The 22,398-nt window shown below is 43.4% G+C and overlaps 1 protein-coding gene across 2 annotated transcripts in view; it reads right to left on the reverse strand.

Annotated features, from left to right (window-relative positions):
• Positions 1-22,398, reverse strand: part of Fat3 (FAT atypical cadherin 3) — a 459,106-nt gene that overhangs the window by 149,423 nt on the left and 287,285 nt on the right. For both annotated transcript variants that reach the window (XM_038323653.1, XM_038323652.1), the window contains exon 3: positions 14,541-14,602. In XM_038323653.1, coding sequence (XP_038179581.1) covers positions 14,541-14,602 — 62 coding nt within the window. The remainder of the gene's footprint in view (positions 1-14,540; positions 14,603-22,398) is intronic.

Genomic DNA, 22,398 nt, shown 5'->3' on the forward strand with positions numbered 1-22,398 from the left:
CAGAGTTCTTGCTTGTCAGTCTCTCCAGATTTAATAGCATCAAAGTGAAGGCTCTTGTCACTTGGGTGACAAAGCCATCCCATGCAATTCTAACACGCTAATGACTCACTTAACCTCCTCTGTGGGAGCATGAGTCATGGCGATCCTCCTGACAGGTCCTCAAGGTAAGACTGTAGCACTCACTTTCTGCTGAGAAGGTGCACCCTGAAGGGAAAGGGGTGTCCTTGATGGTGGCCGCTGCTATATTTTCATGAGCATCAAAATACCTTTCTCCTTTGTATTAATGAAACAACATTCCTATTGAATTACAAGTCTAAGAGGATTAAACTAGCTTTGGGACAAGGTGGGATTCTATTATGTGTGCCTTTTCTTTTTAAGTTTAAGAAGCCAACCAACAGTAGTGGCACCAATGCCAGGCGCCCCCTCCTCTCACTTTACTCTTCTCTATAGCATCTTAAATACACAAGAAGCTGGTTGTCATCATTCCCATTTGTAGCTGGGGGCAATGAAATTGTCATGGAATAATAATTTTCTCTCACCCAATTCAGTGATATCTGGCAGAATCTTTAATGCAATTATGGTTGGCTACTATCATGAGTCTCTCCCCACACTGGGAAGAATGGCGCTGGCGCAATGAGCTCTTCCCTCTAAGCAAATACACCATAGGCTGCTGCGCCAGGAAGAAGAAGGCTTACTATGGCAAAAAGAAGAGTCCAGCCCTACCCCAGAGTCTCTACAACAGCATGCTTCTGGGACACTTTCTTCAGATAACAGCGCACAGCTAAGAAGGAAACCGAGATGCTCAGGCCTTAAGTCAAGCTCCAGTGTTTGGAAACAAGGCAATTGATCACACCCTGTGAGTCAAGAACTTCATGAAAATGAGCAAAATTGAAATAAATGTTAATCTACAGGAAAAACTAAATACAAAAGGACCTTTTGCTTTTCTAGGAAATGTCCTCTGGAGCATCTTTCCCACTGACATCACATGTATGGGGAGGAGGAGATAAGCAAACAGGGGACTCCACAGAAATGAACTGAACTCATGATGTCTGTACCGGGAGCTGCTGGCTCCAGCTCTGACCTCTGGGACAGATTAGGATCTTCCCTCTTCTTTTCAGAATCCCAGAGTTCCGCGCACTCCTTCCTCGCTCCACTTTCTTCTCTCCTGGTGTGCTTCCCCAGGCTGTGAAGGTCAGACCTCACAGCCTGCTCCTCCTCCTCCTCTCTAGCCGGATATCAGGCTCTGAGTACAAAGGCACCCTCCCTTGGCGATCTTTTGTATCCACGCATGTCAGTGTGTTGGCATCCTGCTCAGGCTTCACAGCCCTGCATTCTCATCCTCCCTCCCTTTCTAATTCTTACTCTGCTTGCCAGTCAGGTTCCCTGCATCACCACATCCCAAGAGTACCACATGCTTTACTACTTAGATTAGTGCCAGAATCACATATGTTATTTTCTTTGAAATTGTTCTCCTTCTTATCCAAGGCCTGGAGCGCTCCCCTTTCGTCTAGGTGAAGTCTTGGACCCCGTCACACGGAAGTTGATTCTCATACTTTTATACATATTTCTGTTATATATTCTCCCTCAATTAATTAGCTGATCCTTAAACGGGTAGCTCCAACCCTTTTTAGGGCAACCTTTCTGGTGATTCCTATGTTTTATAAAGTGGAAAATCTATATATGTGTCTAGTTACATCTGCCCCTAGCTATTATTTATCATGGGCTGTGTGATAATAAATCTTTATTGTCAATTTTGCTACATTTACAAGTATCTAGGTGCTTAGTAAGTATACCTTTGAATGTCTGCGAGGACATTTCTAGAGAGGATTAGCCAAAGGGTAAGGCCATACCTAAAGATGGACAGCATCCATCCATGGCGGGGCCAGCAAAGGCCTGCTCTCCCTGTGCCTTCCCAGCTGAGCCGCTGTGCTCCACCTTCCCTGCCATGGCTGACTGAAACTTACGACACTACAGCCGACAAATCCTTCCGTTTCTAAGTTGTTATTTTGTCACCGTGATGCAAAACCTAAAACTGGCTCTGAATTCACATGAATAATAATCCACCTTGATTTCATAGAATTTAAATATTCCCCACAACTGTATTTCATTTCTTGATGCGCTCAGCTCTTCCGGGAGTCTAGCTACCCTATGGTTTCCAGTGAGGCGAAAGGAGGAGCTGAAGATCCAAAGATTGCCAGGTTCCCAAAATAGCTTTCTCTTCCTTTTTTAGAAACAAAATAAGCAAGACGGGAGTTTCTTATAGCTAGCTGGTGCTTCCCTTTATGGAATATCTATTCCTCAGATAAACAGTTCACAGTGCCCAGTAGGTGCCCCGAATTATGTCAGTACTAAAGACATGATTGATTAAAAAAAAAAAAAAACAATTCTCTGCGATTGGGAGTATGGGCCTACCTGCCGTGTGGGAAACTCTGGGTTCCATTCTCAGCATCGTGAAAGAAAGGCAGACAAAACCACAGCTGTCTGTGCCAGTTTCTATTGAACCAAAAGGAACTTTGACTTCACTGGAGAAATTTCGGGAAACTGACAGATATTACTTAGTGGTAGCTAGGTCAAGCTCACAGGCTGGGAGGGGGAGGGAAGCGGGGGCGGGGGGCTGGGCTGGGAATGTGGCTTCCTGGTCACTTTTTATTTATTTATTTATTTTCTGTTCCAGCATCTGCCGGGATCATAGCATGATTGAAGATGAGTAGAGTGGATTAAGTGTCATAGACAGACTCACTTCTTTCTACTTTTCTTGTTTTCGTATGTGTGTGTTCAGAAACAATGACGCAGATGGCTTTGAGGACAGAGATGGGAAAAGCCAGTCAGCTAAACCTCTGCATTTTCGTGTGGGAAGGAAAGTTTCTCTGATTTTTTTTTTTAATGAATTCCTGGACAATTCTGTGGCTTTGCTCCAAAAATGTCCCGCTGGAGTAGAGGATTACCTTACATGGGTCATTACACTTCCAAAGCTCAAAGAGGGCATTAAATTAAAATTCCCTGCACCTAGTAGGCAGAACATCGCGACCCTCAAAAGCTGTGAGAGAGCGACCCTCAAAAGCTGTGAGAGAGCTAAACGAATTCTGAGCGCCAACATTACCGGCACAACATATTTACTGAGTTCAGTGGGGTGCTAGGCACAGTGCAGACAGATTATGCAAGCAGCCCCCACAAAAGAGCAGCAACAACCATCTCCTATGAACTCAGCCTTCCATTGACTTTGGAAATAGACACTGTAATTTGACTTGTTAGAAGCAGTCTCCTTTCAAAAGGACCTTCAAGGTTCTCTGTGCCTTTGTTTGATTTGAAAGTGGCTGATTCTTTGCAGTTTACCATCGATGAATGTGGCCAAGCCTCCCAATTTCTAAATTACCATAAGAATGCTGAGGGCATTGAACTGAAGAACTCATCCCTTTGCAACTGAAAATTACCGATGAAACCTTGTGGGAAATATTAAACATATCAGTTGTAAAACAGATAATATACTATTACATATTTTTTAATTTAGATAGGAAAACATGCATCTTCAAAATTAATAATGCTCGTCATTTAAACCAGTCTGCAATTTCCACACACACACTCACAATTTCATGTTCAAAAGGCATTGAAAGAATGTCATCATTAAAATCAACTATTTACTGTTAAGTATCAAGCAATTTCCATTTTTTTAAATTTATGTGCATTGATGTTTCGCCTGCATGAGGGTGTTGAGTACCCTGAAACTGTAGTTCTAGACAGCTGTGAGCTACTGTGTGGGTGCTGGGAATTGAACCAGGGACCTCTGGAAGAACAGCCAGTGCTCTTAACCACTGAGTCATATCTTCAGCCCCACAGTTTCCATTTTTTAAATTAACCCAAGCACAAAGAGAGGTGAACTAAGATGTGCATGAGATGCACAGAGGCAAGACACATGTGTGGAACCAGAAAGAGTGACTTTACATATATGGGAAAAACTCAGTTTAAAAAGCCTGGCTTTCCTTATGTAAATGCTAACCCATTAGGGTTAAGAAAAAAAATTAAGCACTTTAGAGAAAATGGGTTATAAACTGTCAATGTTGAATTTAGTGTTCTGACAGCTTTGAAAGTGACTACAATGTAATTTCCCAAGTTGGTAGCCACAATAATAGAACATCTGGATGTGATTGAAATGTGTGTGGCAATTAAAAAGAGAGCAAGGCGGCAGTGGAACAATGCTCCCCCATACCTGACAGCTCTCGTGGTTTTGAACGTATAAGCCAGGTCTCAGGTGTGGCTCTCCAGGGCAGCCCTTCTTTTAGTGGCTCACTGGCATCTGTGAAGTGCGTTCATCTCTAATCTTATCTCTTTCCGGTCTTGCTTCCTTAACGTGCTGGGTCAGGCCTTTTGTCCAAACACCTGTGGAAGCCCTTAGCATGTAATCTCAGGTGTGAATTGGCCAGAGTGCCGGTCTCGGCATCATGTATGTTCTGTCCTACTGGGGTCAAATAAATTCATGGTGGGTCACGTAGTAATGTGAACTAAGGGGTCCAAGTTCGTTTTTCTTTCCAGTTGGCCTCCACCTAGATGTGGACCCTTTCTAGTGTTTCGGAAGTGGGTTTACCTACAGTTTCCTGTTCACAGCTCTGGAAATGTCCAGCACAGTCCCAGCTATCTAGAGCTCCTCTTAGGTAGGAGCTAGTTGCAAAGTTGAGTTGCCACTCAGTTCTCCCTCCTCAGTTTAAACACACGGAGCAGTGGACAGTAAAAGAGCTTTTTAGTTCAGTTTACCAATACTTAGGGTCTAGTAGGTTTAAGCTCAGTACCAGGAAACAAAATCAGTCTTTAAGGATCCTATAATCTTTGGTCTTGGTGCACTCATATCATAAATAATATATTTACATATATTTTACCCTCAAAACAGGGCATTTCATTGACGTGTATTATTTTCTCTGCCATCCCTCCCTCCAAAGCACACATCAAGATTGTGGGAAAGTGGGTTTCAGAGGGCAGCATCCAGGGCAATAGTGACGTATTAGCGTGCACACTAGGGGTTTTTGGAGTCGCTCCACAGCCCAGCCTTAGTGGACACACATAGGGGTTATGTCAACAGTTGCTTCTCTGTTTGTTGCTGCCATGGGTATCGTCTGACAAGATTTTGCTTTGCTTTTTTTTTTTGAAAAAAGGTTTATTGACTTCTATTTTATGTTTGGCTACATTATGAATATGTACTATATGTGTGTCTGGTGTCATTGGAGGCCAGAAAAGGGTGTCATAACCCCTGGAACTGGAGTGACACACAGTTGCAAACTGCAGTGTAGGCGCTGGGAACTAAACTTGGGTGTTCTGCAAGAGTAGATAACGTTCTTAACAACCGAGCCAGACTTAGACGCCGGGATCGTTCTTTCTAGCCTGGGTTGTCATCCGTGCCCTCTCAAAGACACACAGGCCTTAGCTACAGTACTGATTCATCTCCACTGACATCAGAAAGAGTCACTTGTAGAGGGGGCAGGCAGCAATGATAGATGTGAATGTGGCTCCATGCTCGGATTTGGTAAATGCTTACCCTTAATGGAGGGTTTTAATAAACTATCATCTTGACTAGCTGGGTCAAAAGTATTGGTTAATGGGAAGATTTTAAGGTTGTGTAGGATTTATTGATTGATACCTTTGGAGAAAGATGGTTACGATGTGGCTTCAGTGAGAACTGTGCTGTGGTGTAGAATGTTAATCTGTCCTGAGAGTGAGAGGAATAGCTGGTGTCTGAAAGTTGCTGTGGTACCCAAGGGTGCACGCCTGGGCCAGCGAGGGTCCTCTGCTCCTGCTTTAGTACTGTCTGACCCAGCCGACTGTTAAGTGCTGTTAGTTGCTTTCCATAGTCTGTGTTTGAATTGCTTCATGAACAGGTCAGTCAACAGCCTCTGAGTGAGCTGCATACCAACAGCACAGACATTTAAGCAGAGAGCCTAGAAGGAAGGCCGGGCAATATCCATGCAGTCCTCTGATGGGTGGTTCCCTACTTAAGGTCATTACAGAGCAGCACAGAGTACTGTTTAGTGAGACCCCATTGTGTGTGGGGGGGGCACATAAATTTATCAATATATAAATGAAAATTGTTTTTAAAAGAATATTTACACCATTACAGTATATTTGACAGCTTTTAAAGATTTATATGGATACAGATGCCTGCAGGTGCCCACAGAGGCCAGAAGACAGCCGAGCTCTGGGAGCTGGAGATACAGACAGGGAGCTGCCGGATGCGAGTGCCAGAAACCAGACTCTGGGCCTCTGCAGGAGCAGCAAACGCTTTGAGCACCGAGCCTCTCTCCAGCCATGTTATGTGGAAGAGATGTGTATACATACTATGTAAATGCAAAACTGTTCTGAAAGATCATACAAAAAATAGAGAAGTGATTACTTTTGGTTGGGGAAATTATGGAGGCTAACAAAGTTTTTCCTAGTTGTTTATGTCCTTTCGCATGTCACTCTCTGTTCTTTTCTTCCCTACAATGAATATGTTTTGTATTATATGCTTTTGTGCATCAAAGGTACGTGTTTGAAACCATTTCATAATTCAAAATAACCGTACTCCTTAAAATTCTACCCTAGTAAGTCTAAAATTTTAGGAGTTTATAGTAGTTTAGTTTTTTCTCCCTTTCATAAGTGTTTATGTGTGTATGATGTATATACATATATATTTATGTATGTATGCATGTATGTTTGTGTGAGTAGCGTTAGTGGGTGTGTAGTGTGTGTGTCTGTGTGTATAGATGTATGTGTATGAGTATGTGTATGTATGTGTGTTTGTGTGCATACATGTATGTGTAACCAAGTATATGCATATACGTACACATATGTGGACATATAGGCACACACGTGTATGCATATGTGTATATGTATGTGTGTATATATGTGTGCATTTATGTTGGAGGAGAGTTATCTGTCTATATTACTTTCGTTGGTTAATTAATAAAGAAAACTGCCTTGGCCCTTTAAGAGACAGAAAATTAGGTAGGCGGAATAGACAGAACAGAATTGTGGGAAAAAGGAAGCAGAGTTGGGGAGATGCTTCAGGCAGTGGCCATAGGCAGTCGCCATGATTCTCCTCTCTGAGATGGACGCAGGTTAAGATCTCTCCTGGTAAGCCACACCTCGTGGTGCTACACGGATTACTAAATATGGGTTAAAGGAAGATGTGAGAATTAACCAATAAGAGGCTAAAGATAATGGGCCAGGCAGTGTTTAAAAGAATACAGTTTCCATGTAATTATTTTGGGTAAAGCTAGCTGGGTGGCAGGAAACAGCCCTGCCGCTTCCATTCTACACATTTATATTTATTGTGCACACATACTTGTGTGTGTGTATGTATGTATGTATGTATGTATGTATGCAGGTATATTCTTGTATGTGCATGTGAGTGTATATATGTATATGTGTATATATAAGTATGTGGGAGTATATATGTTTCTTTGCATATATGCATATAGGTCTGTGTATATTTATATGTGTATATGTATGTGCATGTGAGTTTGTATTTATTCTATTTATATATATGCGTATATATTTATAATTATGTATGTGTATATATTTCTGTGTGTCTGAGTATCTATATATGTATGTGTGCATGTATGCATAAATATGTGTATATATGTACATATATAGGTATCTCTGTGTGTGCATGTGAATATGTATAGCATGTATGTGTGTGCATTTATCATATATATGCATATGTATCTATCTGTGTGTTTGTGTGTGGATGTATATGTTGTAGAATGTTATTTTAAGTAGTCAAAAAAAGTGTTAATTTGTTTATGCTGTGGAATATTACTTTAATTGTGTAAAGGCGTGTTACATTTGTTTAACGATGAAAGGCTATGTGCTTAATTATGAAAAGATGTGTGACATTTATTTCACCTAGGCACCTGATTGGTCTAACAAAGAGCTGAATAGCCAATAACTAGGCAAAGAAAGGATAGGCTGGGCTGGTGAGCAGAGAGTTTATAAATAGGAGGATAAAAGAATGAGAGAAGAACAAGAAAAGAAGGAGGAGAGAAGAAGCCTGGGACAAAGAGCCAGGCAGCTGCCATTCAGCAGACACGAGAAGCAGCAAAAGTAAGATATACAGAATGTAAGAAAAGCAAAAAGTTCCGAGGCAAAAGGCAGACAAAGAGAAATAGGTAAATTTAAGTTAAAGGAGGTCGCCAGAAACGGCCCTGAGCTAGACAGCGGATTTATAACTAAACAGAAGTCTCCGTGTTGTGATTTGGAGCTGGCTGGTGGCCTACAAGTAAAGGTCTGCTACAGGTCTCTGCTTTAGATCATCAGAAATTGATTGGCCCTCCTCATATGCTAATGCCCCTTGGTCTGACAGGGACTTTGAAGTGCCTTGCTCTTGGAAGCATTTCTGAGGCTGGGCAGATGGCGCTGCACATGTGTTGAAGCCCAGATCCTGGCTTTATCATGGCCTTGGGCGGGGGTTGTGATTTTTCAGGCAGAGGCATGCCCTGGCTATGGCTAATAGATACAGAAACGCATCCTCTGTTTCCTAAATGCTGAATAAATAAAAACCCTTATCATGTTCCCTTGTCAAAAACAAACAAGAGGGTCTCCAATTCCTGCAGACTCTGGGAGCCTGTTGGCTGCTGGTTTGGATCTCTGCCAATGCAGCTAGAGTTAAGCTTTGAATTTAACATGGCTTCCTGCACTCTCTGTCACCTCCTCAAGCCCTTCAGATGCTCATCCTGGAGCTTGGAAAGGTGAGACTTTCCTGAGGGATTCTTCCTGACACAGAGGCATGTAGAACGAGCCATGCCTTTCTCCAGTGGAGAAGACATTCTAGTTTAGTCTGACTCCTCTGGATTCTGGCTGCCTGTTCTGAAGAGCTTTAGAAGGTACAGTGCTAAAGTATACATTGTAAAAACAAATGTTGATTTTTTTTCTGTTTTATTTGAAGTAGTCACCTGGAAGTACATACAATATCAATAGTGTCATAGGAAAGTACGTAATAGCTCAAGGCTTAGCTCCATGCCTAATCCTGATGCGTCGGCATCTTTAGAAGCGCACAGTGGCCAGGAATTACAACAGCTATCATAAAAAAATTCTAAGATGTCTTTCTGAATTAGATCTTTATCACCTCCTAGGGTTGACAGATTCCAATAGGGAAATATGACTTAGGAATTGTTCCTGGGCTTCGAACACAGGCTGTGGTTCAAACAGTAGCCTCTATGCTGAGTGGGGTGGCATGAGACAAAAGGCTCCTCCTTCCTTCATACAACAGGAAAAGTGGCTAATACAGGACACCCAGGAGACACCTTCCAGTTCTCTTAGGATTAAGGTCTGGAAATAGCAGTGTGAAGTGGGGTGATGCTTGTCTTTCTCCAGAAGTTACCGTGCCTTCCAGAAGCAGATGCTTACCCAGGTAGGGAATTCCCAGAAGCACATTCACGGGCACACGGATTGACATCCGAGCCAAGGGGAAGTAGGACACTAACTTCCCAGTGGGCAGCACATTCCCTTAGTGTGCGGAGAGAGTAACCTGGAGCCTGATTAAATTAAGTTACATACCTGGATAAAATTACCAAAGGACAAATTAATAGGAAAGTGAAGAGACTTCCAGGTGTGAGGAAAATCAGAGTTACATGAGTTGCACCCTACAGAAGATGATGGACGGGTCTGAAACACAGACACCGAATAGCACACATGCCTGCAAGTCTCAGGTGCATCTCTGCTATGATGTGGTATTTATACAGATTCTATCACATAAAGTCTCACCACATTCTCTCAGGTACTTCAAGTTATACGCACATTGAGGATTCTTTCTCATCTACTGCCTCTGTGCAGGACAGGGTCTTGACCTGTCATAGCTTTCGATTTACAAATAAAGTATTTTCTCTGTTCTCTTTGGGAGATTTTAATCAGAACATCCAGCCCTGAACAGGGCATCGTTTCAAAATCAAAAGAGAAGAATAGTCATGCTCTTCCTGCCAGTAAGATAAAGACACACACAAGTAAGGACTGTGTGTGTGTGTGTGTGTGTGTGTGTGTGTGTGTGTGTGTGAAGAATAATCACACCAATATGAGAGAGTCAACTGCTAGAGCAGTTATAGAAAATAAAAGTAACTGACAGGGTGGTTTTTGAAGACAAGGGAGAAAGGAGGAGAAGGGAGAGGGAGGGTCAGGCAGGGTTTTGGAGACTGTGAGTTCCTGGCTCTCTGTGCCTTGTGTATATAAAGCAAGGTGTTGTTATTTCCATTTTACAGGTAAAGAAAACCATAGTTGGAGACAATTTAACTTGGCAATCCTCATGAAAATGGAAGGAGGCAGAATCTTTAGACTTCTATCTCGAGCTCACACCGTTTAGCATGTGCTGATAATGACCCCAGCACTGTCTTTTCGGGTGACACTGGTCATGGCATACACACTACATCCAGAGTTTCCCAGGTGTAGAAAACCGGCGAGGAAGCCAGTCTGTACTGACCACACGTCCACTGCTCACACGCACATTCCTTAGCAACCACACGTGGAGCACCTTCTGGTTCTCATTCATCCACCTTTTATATCAGCCGAGAGGCAGGGAATGGTCCTCCTCTTTACAGGGAGGACTGGGCAGGGGGACTAGAGAGGTCCAAGGATGCATCTGAGCTCTGAGAGTCTACCAGATTCAGGCACTCTTGAAATGAAAGCCAGCCTTCCCCACATGGCCTTGATTTAATACCTCAAGAAATGGAGTTTTGTGCCTTTGGGGAGCTTTAGAATCTGATAGGTGAGAAACCAGTCTACATTAGCGATTATACTGCAAGGGACAGCTTTATTCCTTATTTTGTAGCTGACCTCTCTGAAAATGGGGTAACCTGAACCAAAGATAAAACTACCAAGGCGTGATCCTTATTCACTAATTAATGCGTCCATTTCCAACACTCTGCAAGTGTAGGAACTGGCCTCCCACACCACAACCACAATAGCCTGTCAAGAATGTATAAACTTTGAATACGTGAGCTACAAACCTAGTTTTGCACCTGTGGAAGTGAGAGAAGAGCAGCAGAATATCTGAACATAAGTGACTTCCCAAGGTGCGTGAGAATTAACCCAGAAATCACCCAGGAAAGAGGTACTGTACATGCAAGTCTGTCTGCATTCCTTGCTTCTCTGCCTGCATTGGCAAGTTCCTTGGACTCTGGGAATATCCAGCTTCCTCTGGTATCCACATGGTGTTTGTTTGAGAGACAGTCTCACTGTGTAGACTACATTAGTCAGAACTGTGGTTCATCTGCCTCAGCCTCCTGAGTAACAGGGCTATAGGTGAGTCACTACAGTCATGACAGCCACAGGTTAATGTGACTTCTCTACAGAGTTGCAAGACCATGCACCCCACACATAACAAGAGTATGTGTCAGTGTAAAACTGAAGGGCCTTCTATCATGAGGATAGCAACCAACTCCCAATCACCCATGTCCTCTGGGTGTTTTTTTTTTTTTTTTTTTTTACAGGGTAAATGTACCATATTGGCTTCTAAACAGGCTCTTTCAGGAAAAGTCAACTCCATCTTATTGGAAAGGAAAAATATGAAAGAAACCAGAGATTACTATGAGCATTAGAGGATCATAGTGTTACCTGGGCGATTTAACTCTTCAAGAGGTTAATTCCCACACTTGGGACTTTCCAAATGGATCAGAAGCTACAGAAATTTGTGTACAATGGAAAACTCTAGTCTGCATTACAAAGCATTATTTTTTTCAGGACTATTCATTATTAGTTATATTAGTTAATTATTAGTTATATTAGTTAATATATAGTTAATATAACTTAGTGTCATTTATAATATTCCTCTCATGGTCAATTAAATAAACAAATGGGTATATTGAAATTCCTATAAAACCATGACTATAAGATAAACAATTTAAAGGTTGAGAACAAGAGAATAGAAGAGGAAGAAGGAAAGGGGAAAGAGGGAGGAAGAGGTAGAGAGAGAGATGGGAAGAGGGGAGAGAGAAAGAATAAAGAGAGGAGAGAAAGATTCAGCTGGTGTTTGAGTCTCCGTAGACTTTATTTATTTATTTATTTATATTTATTTATTTATTTATTTATTATTTATACAATAGTCTTTCTGTGTGTATGCCTGCAGGCCAGAAGAGAGCACCAGACCTCATTAAAGATGGTTGTGAGCCACCATGTGGTTGCCGGGAATTGGACTCAGGACCTTTGAAAGAGCAGACAATGCTCTTAACCGCTGAGCCATCTCTCCAGCCCAAGACTAAACAGTGTGCTCCAAGACAATGAGGTGTGCCCTGGGGCAGCCTGGTCTGATTCTGATGGCCCAGAGCCCTTCAATTCTCAACTCTGAAAGCTTTAGAAAGCCAGCCTCCTGCTGTCCCCGATCCCCAATGGGGCCTGAAGTGGATAATTCCCTCTTGATCCACATTGTCCTCACTCTCCTCCAGGCCACACTGACCTAGCTGGGTCTCACTAAAACTTCCCAGTCTTCCACTGTCCCTGCTGCCTTGCCCCCACCCTGACTCTGTAATCGACTTGTCAATGGGCTAATGGCTGTTTGTCGCACCAGGACAAATATGGGATCCTTACTGCATCGATCTGCTTCTTTTCACTTCGACTTCCCATCATCTCTCCCTCTGCCCCTGCTCCACATTGATACCCTCCTCTACTTTCTGTTTCTTGGACAGAATCTCAGACCCAAGCAATCAAATGTCACCTCTTTAAACAGGCCTTCCTAATCAACCCATCCCCCACCCCATACACTCTTGCGTCCCCATGGTACCTTTCTTAGTGGCTTCTCCCTTTTACATCGCGTGGCTAATCATTCCTGCCCTCAGTCTATTGGGGGTCTGGGTGGTGCCTAGCTGCAGCCAGAGACCAGGCTGCATTCAGTTGCCCAGGACTGCTGTTTTCTGCATCAGACCTCAAGCTAAGCAAGTTCAAAGCACGGGCCTGTTGCTCCACACTTAACTAAGTCTCTGAGGAGTCAGAGCATCAATGATGTGCACAGTAAGGACGCCTACTGACCCCACACAGCCTTGCATCACTTCTCCGCAGCACAGCTCCATCCCTCTCTGAGCCACACCCTCCCGAGGATGCCATGGGCTCCACCTAAGGAAATGCTGTCTTCTTTTCCTCCTTCTGGGTTGTGACAGGGCTAGCTACCTCTTAACAAAGCCCTTCCAGGGCTCCTGAGCTCGTCCTGGGGAGTAGAGAAACACACAAGACAACACTGGCATCAACAACCTGGGCCAGTTCTCAGTCCATTAGCAGGATTTTGGGGAAAGAATTATTATAATTATTGTCAGCCTGTAGTCTTTATCTTTATGGGATAAAGAAGGTATTTGAAAAGATTATCACGTTTTTTTTTTCTGTAATAACACTCTATTATGTGTGGGACTTGGAGTTCTGGCAAATACTTCGCTATAGAACACAAGATTTGATGCTAACAGTGTCCCTATAAGGTATAAGTACTATGCATGTTCTGCAGTGCTTCAGGGGAAGGAAAGAGAAGTTGAGGGTGATTAATTACACAGCATGATGAAAAGCTTTAGGCTACACAAGGCAGAACACTTCAACGCCCAGTGTTCCTTACAAAGCTCCTTCATGGTGAAAAATAAATAAAGGAGGATTCCAAAGAGATTCCTGTATAAGATCTGAGATCTGTGTATGTGCAGTACAGGTATGTGTGTTTTTGTATAGGGGTATGCAGGTGTATGTTTAAGGTGTGCAAATGTCTCTAGGCATATAGATGTGTGTGCAGGAATATAGGCTTATAGTTGTATGTAGGCGTGAATGTATATGTCTAGGCATGTGTGTGTGTGTGTGCAGGTGTGGTACATGTGAACAAGTCTTAGGGATGAAAGAAACAGCTCTGAGCATCATCCTCTATTCCATACCACACTGTCACACTTAAATCATGGTGCTATAAAACTCCGTCAAGCTACCCAATAAAGACCCTGGAAATGCAGAAGATCTGCAGCGCTCTCTCGTATCTGTCTTCTCATCTGTTGCCTTAGACTGTCTTTTAATCTCTCTCTCCCTCAGAAGTAATGCTCTTAGAGTTTTCTCTGTGACTGCTCCTGTCTTAATGAATTATGGCTGTGGATTTTGTAGTTTCGGGAGCAGTCATCTCAGGCTGTGAATCAAGGCGCACCTCTCAGCCTCAGCCGTCTCCCCACGGTGAGAAATGAGGTGAGCAGCGTCCTCTCAGGTGACACGCTTCACTCCGACTGCAGTGCCGCTGCTTCCCCACCCCCGTACACATCTGGAGCTGAGGCTCTTGGGGCTCTGCCCCATAGTGTTCTTCTCTGATTACTGATAGCCATCTGAAGTCCAGGCAGACGTGTGCAGGCACCTGCCTGTCCTTACCAGGCTAAGTGTTCTCTGCAAGCCTCTCTCTGCTCACAGGCTCACAGCGGTGCTTGGATAAGGTTGCCCTGGAAGCCTCTGCCTTCAGAATCAATCAGGCCAGGAGGAGCACCTGCCTCGGAAACCCACTGCTTTGACGCGTTAAGGTTCTCGCTTGTGATGAAGGTGAGGGGAGTTTACTGAAAGTCAGTTTTAATGAGTGCTGCTTCTCTCTGTGCGCTTACCTCCAGAAAATGTTCCGCCTGCTGCTCTCGATCCAATTTCCTCGAAGTCGTGGTAATCAGACCTGTGTAGAAATGAGAATATTTGACTTTTAAATATCTGGGGCAGGTAGCTCATTGAATATGGCAAAAAGACCAGTTAAAGGGAAAATAAAAATGTTGGAGAATGGTACCCTCCAGTTCCCAGGGAGGGTCACATTATTCTTAAAGGAAAATCAAACGTAGTAAGAAATGGTGGGTCATGACCTCAGGTCTATGTAACATGGAAGAAACAGTGCTGCCTGGGAGGAATGCAAAAAAAAACTCTTAGGAAACATTGTTTTTCTAATATGAGGCAACCCAAAGATTCGTTTACCTAGGGATGGAGTTCTCTAGGAGCCACGCTAAAGGCTGTTAAGTTGTTAATAGGTAGTTGACACTGATTAGATTCTGGCTATCAGATATCACTTTTTTTCTTATTTAACTTTATATGCTTGGAATTATATTTTCCAAGAAGGTGATTTCTGCAATAGCTACACTCGTACACATAACTGTCTCAGTTCAGTAGCTCTCACAACAAACACCGCACTGTAATTTTTCTATTTTATGTACCCAGATCTTTGCACTAAGGTATCCCAAGCGGAAGGACCTGTATCTTCTTTCAATGTCTATAAAGACAGAAGACATGAGAAGGCAGACCTTGTAGGACTCTTGGCTCATTGCACAAATTTGTCTTTTGCACAGTTTATTGTTTTTATTGTGAAATGGAAATTAGGAACCTAAATTTATTTCCCACTTCTCCATTATAATATCTCTGAAGACAACATGAGTTTGATTTTTCGGTGTGTGCTGATTAACGAGGAAAGAGCAAAGAATAGTCATATATGGAAAAGGGTTTTGGGGTCTACAGGGAAGTTTTTGACCTCAAGCTGCTGAGCTGTAGATAGATAGGGGAGGACATGGGTTCTAGAGAAACAAGAGGCCATAAGAAATTAAATTATGTCTTAGTGACATCCAAAATAACATCTCAGTTAGACTAACACAGCTCTCTACAAACTGGCACATCCCCTTCACCCTGGCATGCCAGAGTGGATCACAACCTGTGCTTCATTCACCCTCACTAAGACCTCATTCATGTGGTTCACCCTAGGTTCTCTCTCTCTCTCTCTCTCTCTCTCTCTCTCTCTCTCTCTCTGCTGCAGGTTGGCTATAATGATATAACTAATAGACTGCAAAGCGATGTTATGATTCATAAATGACATGTGGGGAAGTTTAGCAAATGAACTTACCTATCAATCACATAAAGGTGAGACCATTTGAAACACACATTCTTAGCAAATTTGAAACATATAAGAAGCACACGATTATTAACTTGTTGTACCCATAGGCTTTTCAGATGGCACTCTTGTTGGCTAATCCTATATGCCAATGTCGCCGGTACATTCCTCTGTCGTCATTACAATTTTGTGCTCTCAGGTCTGTGATTTCCCAGTGGGCACATGGACATGACCTGATGTGAGTGCCCTGCCATGTGCTTCCAATGCTCTTGCCTATGTGGTGTGGGGGCAAAACCACCCCCACTGTGTTCGGAGGTCAATAACTCCCTCTCCTCTTCACCATCACAATACCCCAATGTTTAACACCACAAATTTATCACTCTCTGGCTTCCTGTATCAGAATCCGGAAAAGAGGACTCAGCATCTGAGAGCAAGGAGTCATCCACCTCGACTCTTCTTCCTACATCTCACTCTTTCCACTAACATTCATCTTTCCGTCTGTTCAGCCACATCTAGAAGCTTCTATAACAAGGAAAGGCAGGAAAAGAAAAAAGCCCGGTTCCTGGGTGCAAATTGACCGAGGGTCTGTGTGGTCTGCCTCCCACTCTTCAGTTCCGGACCATGCTGTCTGACAAGGTCATATGTCATGAAGGCTCATTTCAAGCAAAAAGCAGCTGTTTTCACACAGAGTGAGGAATGGAGGCCTTCTCCCAGCTTCCAGCCTCCTCAGAGGGAGTCTATGTTAGAGGACACAATGGGAATGGGACATGCTTGCTACATGTGGGGGTTGGAGGAAGAATTCTGCTTCCTATTGCACATCTGTGACTCTTTATACACACATGCATGCACACACTCACACACACATGCACGCACATGCGCGCGCATACCCACACACACACAAAGAAAGAGAGAGAAGGTGCCACTGACCTCTGCTCCCCTGAGTTCTCTCATGTTACCAGTACTCCTGAAACCTGGGCTCAACGAGCATGGGTGCCCAGGGCGACAGTCTGCTTTCTCTCCTGGGGATTGCTTGGGGACATCTCCAGAAAATTTGCATATTTTTTACAATGCTCACATGGGTCTCAGAGAGCAGCCCAGTGTCTCCCTTCTGTGCCCTTCACAAGTGAGTTTATCAACTCACAGAGAAGGGAACTTGAGACACTTTTCTCAAGCAGTGGGCTGGAGTTGGGAAGCTAAGTAGTTACTGCTTCTAGAAGGAAGGCAGTCGGAAGTCCTTGCACACTCCAGTGCTCTGGGCTTCCAGCCCCAGTGTGTTCTCAGATGTCAAAGGAGTAAAAAGTAGAAATCACTAGAAAAGCAGACGAGGTTAGGTGGGAACAGTGAAAGTCTACCGGTAAGGACATGGGTTCTTTGGCGAGCAGTGAGAGTCCTTTATGTTACTATTGTGGTGGTGTTTGTGTGGTTTGTACTATGCTACGACACCTGAGGAACTGCATTCTTCGTGTGGGCAGGTGTTATTTTGTGTAAGTTATGTGTCAACAAAGTGGTCAAAAATCTGTGGAAGATCATAAGCTGCCTTTCAGGCTTTAACAAGAGTTTATTTTGTGAAGTGAGGATACATAATGAATGAATCAAAGAGCTTAGCAATCAGGCTTAATTTGGTGTTTCAATGAATGAACAGAGTTCTCATCTTTGTCTATAGGAATCTGGAACCAAGAAATAGTGAGCTTCTGGGGCAGGCAGTGCTAGAGTGTTAATTCATGGTTATTTGCACTGAAAATTATCTTGTTAAGAGTTCAGTTCTAAGAAAACCCAGAAAGGGTGAAGTTTACTTTCTACAGAGGTACATGCTTGGGATGAAAAGCAACATATCAAATGGTTGGCTGTTGTCTATGGTCAGGAAGAACTTCAGGGAGTCACCACTCCTGGTCTGGAGGGATTCGTCAGAAAGACCAACTTCATTTCCACGGTTGTGTTGCACACAAATGTATTGGGCATTAAAACAAAGCAAGGGATCAAAGAGAGCAAGGCTTCCTTTTAACTGCTCTGACTTGGCCATGTGGGAAGGAATCCCATTCTGCAACCTATGTAAGAGAGAGGCATGGACACTGTGCGTGGAGCTGTAGACACGTGAAACACCTGTACTTGGAGACTTAAATGTTGAAACGGAGTTGCCAAAACAAACCAGAGGCCCACTTTGGAGTGTGATTGGGCTGTAAAAACAACCACATAATTTCATATGGCTCCTTATGCAAACTTCTAATTAGGGAAAGATGCCAGTCATAGATGAATGACATTTAGTAAGGTGATAAATGATTGGAACAGGGCAATTGCTTTAAAAATAGCTGGCTTTCATTTTTGTCATTGAGGGGGCAGGAGACTCAAACATGCTCTCCCTGAGAAGCAGACAACAACAATGTCACTGCCTCTTTAAGAGGAATGAAATACCCGGAGTAGCTGTGGCCAGCACAACGACACACATAAGAATGTCTTTTTTCATCTCTCTCCCTGTGGCTGTCTGGGACACAGCTGTGTAAGTACGAACAGGGCATTCACATTTGCTTTAAGAGCAGCTCCTGGCTGGTTCAGCGTAATTCTCCCAGAGGCCAAATGCCGGGCTTGCTACTAAAACATCTAACTGGAATTAGTGCTGCCGTGTTTCATGCTTAATTTCCCAGGTCCAAGCCCAGCCCTCTGAACTCTTCCCTGTCCTCACAGATGGCCCACGTATTACTTTTCCCATGCAACCTTCCTAGATTTCCCTTCCACACAGAGCTGCAGGAAACTTATCTCTGGATCGTCCTTGAGTGCACAGTCCACGAAGCCAGAGCCTTGAGGTGGTCCCCCAGTACAAGCGCCCAGGTCAAGCGCTTGCCTCATTTGCTGGATGCATAAACGCAGCACTGAGGGCACCCAGAGTGTTTCTCTGTTTGTTGAAGTTTTCTCTAATAGGACACAGCAAAGGGACAAGGAACGGCTATGAATCATCTGGTACTCTTGATGCTTAATAAAGAGACTGTGCGATGCAGAGAGAGGAAACCATCCTGAGGAGAAGGGAGGGTGCAGTGGGTCACTCTTCCAGAATACTGAGTGCTGTTGTTTTATTCTCAGTGCACAGGGATGGGAGCAGCTGAACAACCCCTAACTTCCCTTAACCTTAAACTATTGCTTAATTCTTCCCTTCCCTCTCTTCCTTCCTCCCAACCCCTCTCTTCCCCTCCCTTCTTCCCTTCTTAATATTAAAAGCAGGGTTTTAGCCCATGCCTAAAGTAGTTATATTTGATCTTGTCCCCATGGATTCTCAGACCTTTCCACATTTCTCCACATTCTGATTTCTATCTAATTAATGGAGAAATGTGGAGGCCTAATAATATAGTAATAGCTAATACATAACATATATCAGGCACTGTTCTAAAAAGTTCACATATATGGCATTGCAGGATCCCACAATAAACCAGCTACTGTACAATCTCAGTATGTGCGCTTGTATGTATACTTATGTGCACATGTGTGTGGGCCATTTTCCTCTTTTACACTCCACCTTGTTTTTTGAGACAAGACCTCTCTGTAAACATGGTGCTTACTCACAGGCTAGACTGGCTGACCTGGGAACTCCAGGCTCCACCTGTCTCTCTTCAGCACTGGGGTCACAGGTAGATGCTGCAGCCCATCATTTATGTGAATGCGTAAGATGCAAGCTCAGGTCTCTAATGGACGAGAACAGAAAGTGTTCTCCTTACTGAGACATCTTTTCAGGCACAGTTCTACTTTTTAGGCAGACCTAATAGTTGTTTTCACTTCAGGTTTATTTTTCTTCTCTTCTGAAATTCCAGAAAATTACGCTAAACTCTCATGATGGTTAGTCTTCACTGTCAACTTGGCTGGATTTAGCATCAGCTAAGAGACACATTTCTGGATATGACTTGAGGGTGTTTCTAGAGGGGCTTGGGAAGGGAAATATCTGGATCTGGAAGAACTATTACATGGGATGGGCTACTTGACTGAAAAAAGGGACGAGGAGACCATTTCTTGACGATAGGTACAATATGACCATCTGCCTCACATTGCCATTGCCATGTCTTCCCCACTGTGATGAACTGTGTCCCCTTAGACTATGAGCCCCTCCGAGCCTTTCCTTACATTGCTCTTTGCAGACATTTTACCACAGCAATGAAGAAATAACTCATACTGAAAATTGCTACCATGGAGTGAGTTGTTACTGTCGTGATCTGACTATGGGGTTCATAGGAATTTGAACCAGTTTGTAGAAGAAATATAGAAGAGTTTGGACTTAAGAGCTAGAGATGCACATGACTGTTGTAAGCAGAATTTAATGGACCATTCTGGTGTGAGTATGAAAAATAAGAAAACAGATAGTCAGGCCGTAAACAACATGCTCATATAGCAGTAGAAGGGACACTGGAGAATTGGGCTGGAGTGCATTCATGCTACTTTCTCACCAAGAATTTGAAAACACACTGCTCATGTTATGCAAGTTTAAGCACAAACAAATGAAAATGCACTTACATGTCTGCAGAAGAAATTTCAAGACAATGTAACATGAAGGCTTTGTCATGACTATTGACAACTGATCATGACTATATAATTCGTAGTTAACTCTGAAGTCAGATGGAAAGATTTAAGAAATAGTGTGGGACAGATCTAACGGGAGACCACCAAGTCCAGTTGGAATGGGACTGATGGAACAGGGGACCAAACCGGACTCTCTGAATGTGGCTGACGGTGGAGGAGGACTGAGAAACCAAGGACAACGGCAATGAGCATGAACTCTACAGCATGGTCGGGCTCACTATGAGCCTTGTCAGTTTGGTTGCTCACCTTCCTGGACTTAGGGGAAGCTGGGAGGACCTTGGACTTAACTTAGTGAAGGGAATCCTGATGGCTCTTTGTCTTTGGAGAGGGGTGGAGTTGGGGTATGGGTGGAAGGGAGGGGAGGGAAGGGGGAGGAGATGGAAATTTTTAATAAAAAAAAATGAGAAAAAAAAGAAATAGTGTGGTTAGGAAAAGGGCATGAGTGAATTTAAAGAAGCAGGCAAGGCAGTTTGGAGAAAGTTATTATTATTGCTAAAATTGGTGTCATTAAAGAAAAAAAAAATCTATGCTATCACTGGGACAAGAGGAAAGGTGCCCTGAGGACAAGATCCCAATCAACAAAGGCTCCAACCTGTAAAAATGGTAATTTGTAAGAAAGGAGAGTGAATTGGAATTGGTAATGCAGTTGGCAGGGGGTGGAGATAAGACCTTGCTTGAAAACAATCAACTAAGGAAGGTGTTTCAAGATTGCCTTACCTAGGTACACAGAGGTCAGTACAGAACAGTGAGAAGACCCTACTACAATTCCTGCTGCTAACAAAACTTGAATGTCTTGTTCACATTATACTGAGTTTGCAGATATGTAAAATTCAAGTATTACAATGTCATGAAGACTTACATGAAAGGTCCAGAACGCTACTGAGGTCAGGCTTGGCGGGGGCGGGGCTGTTGCATGAAGTTGTACAGGTAAAGAACAATGGGGGTGCTGGAGGTGCCTCGCTGTGGGGTGTTTTCTAAGGAAAACCCCAGCCACGGAGAATAGCCAGCTTGTGAGCTGGAGACAACAGAAGTGGAGGGGCAGAGCTACCAAGCCTGGTGAAACTCAGATGATACCACTAAGAATCCTAGAGTTGTCGGAATTCATGCTTACCCTGCCTGGTTTCTTTGGCTCTTTTTTGCTATGCCCTCATTCCTCACTCTTAGAATGGGAATGTTTGATTTGTTCTGTTGTGTGTTGTAAATATACAACTTGAATTTTGTTTTGCATGGCCCAACAGTTGAGTCCCGAATGAGACATTGGGATTGTGGCTTTTGGACAATATCGTACTGTTAAGCCTTAGAGGACTCTTGGAAATAAATGAAATGCATTTTTTATGAAATGTCTACAAGCTTGGAGAGTTATCTGATGGAGAAAGTGGTTTTTTGTTTATGATTTTGATCTCATGTAATATGTTTAAGTGTCAAGTTGACAAAGGTTATGCTTCGGGTGATTAATTTTGTCAGCTTGACTAGATTTAGAGTTACCTGGGCGATAGACCTCTCATGTGTCTCCGAGAGTATTCCCAGAGAGGTTTCAGTGGAGGAGACACAGTCTGAATGTAGGTGGACTGTCCCATGGGTCACAGTCCTGAACTAGGTAACTAGAATAAAGGGGAAGATGAAATGAGCATCAGTAGTATTTACCCCTGACCCCTCCTCTCTGTTCCCTGGCTATGAAAGCAATGTGACAAGTCACCTCATGCTCCCGCACCAGGCTTTCCTTGGCATGACAAATGTTTCCACTCAAACTGTGGATCAGCTCTACAAAAAGGCGATGCTTGACCAGAAGGGGTGTGCTCTCTTCTTGTTCGTTTGCTCGTTTGTTGACCCCTCACATTAAACACCAATGCACAGATTCGCCCAAAGGGAAAATGAAAAAATACTCTAAAGTGCACGCTCCTGGCGGGAAAACCTACACATTGATGATTGTCACCCTTCATCCCTTCCAGAAGATTTTGACTTACAGAATCTTTTCTTTCCTTAGCTTTTAGTCCTAAAATTTTTTTCAATGCTACCCACATTATTTTCATATGGCTATGAGGCTCTTTGCT

This window comes from Arvicola amphibius, chromosome 3, assembly GCF_903992535.2.
Source record: "Arvicola amphibius chromosome 3, mArvAmp1.2, whole genome shotgun sequence".
Taxonomy (NCBI): Eukaryota; Metazoa; Chordata; class Mammalia; order Rodentia; family Cricetidae; genus Arvicola; species Arvicola amphibius.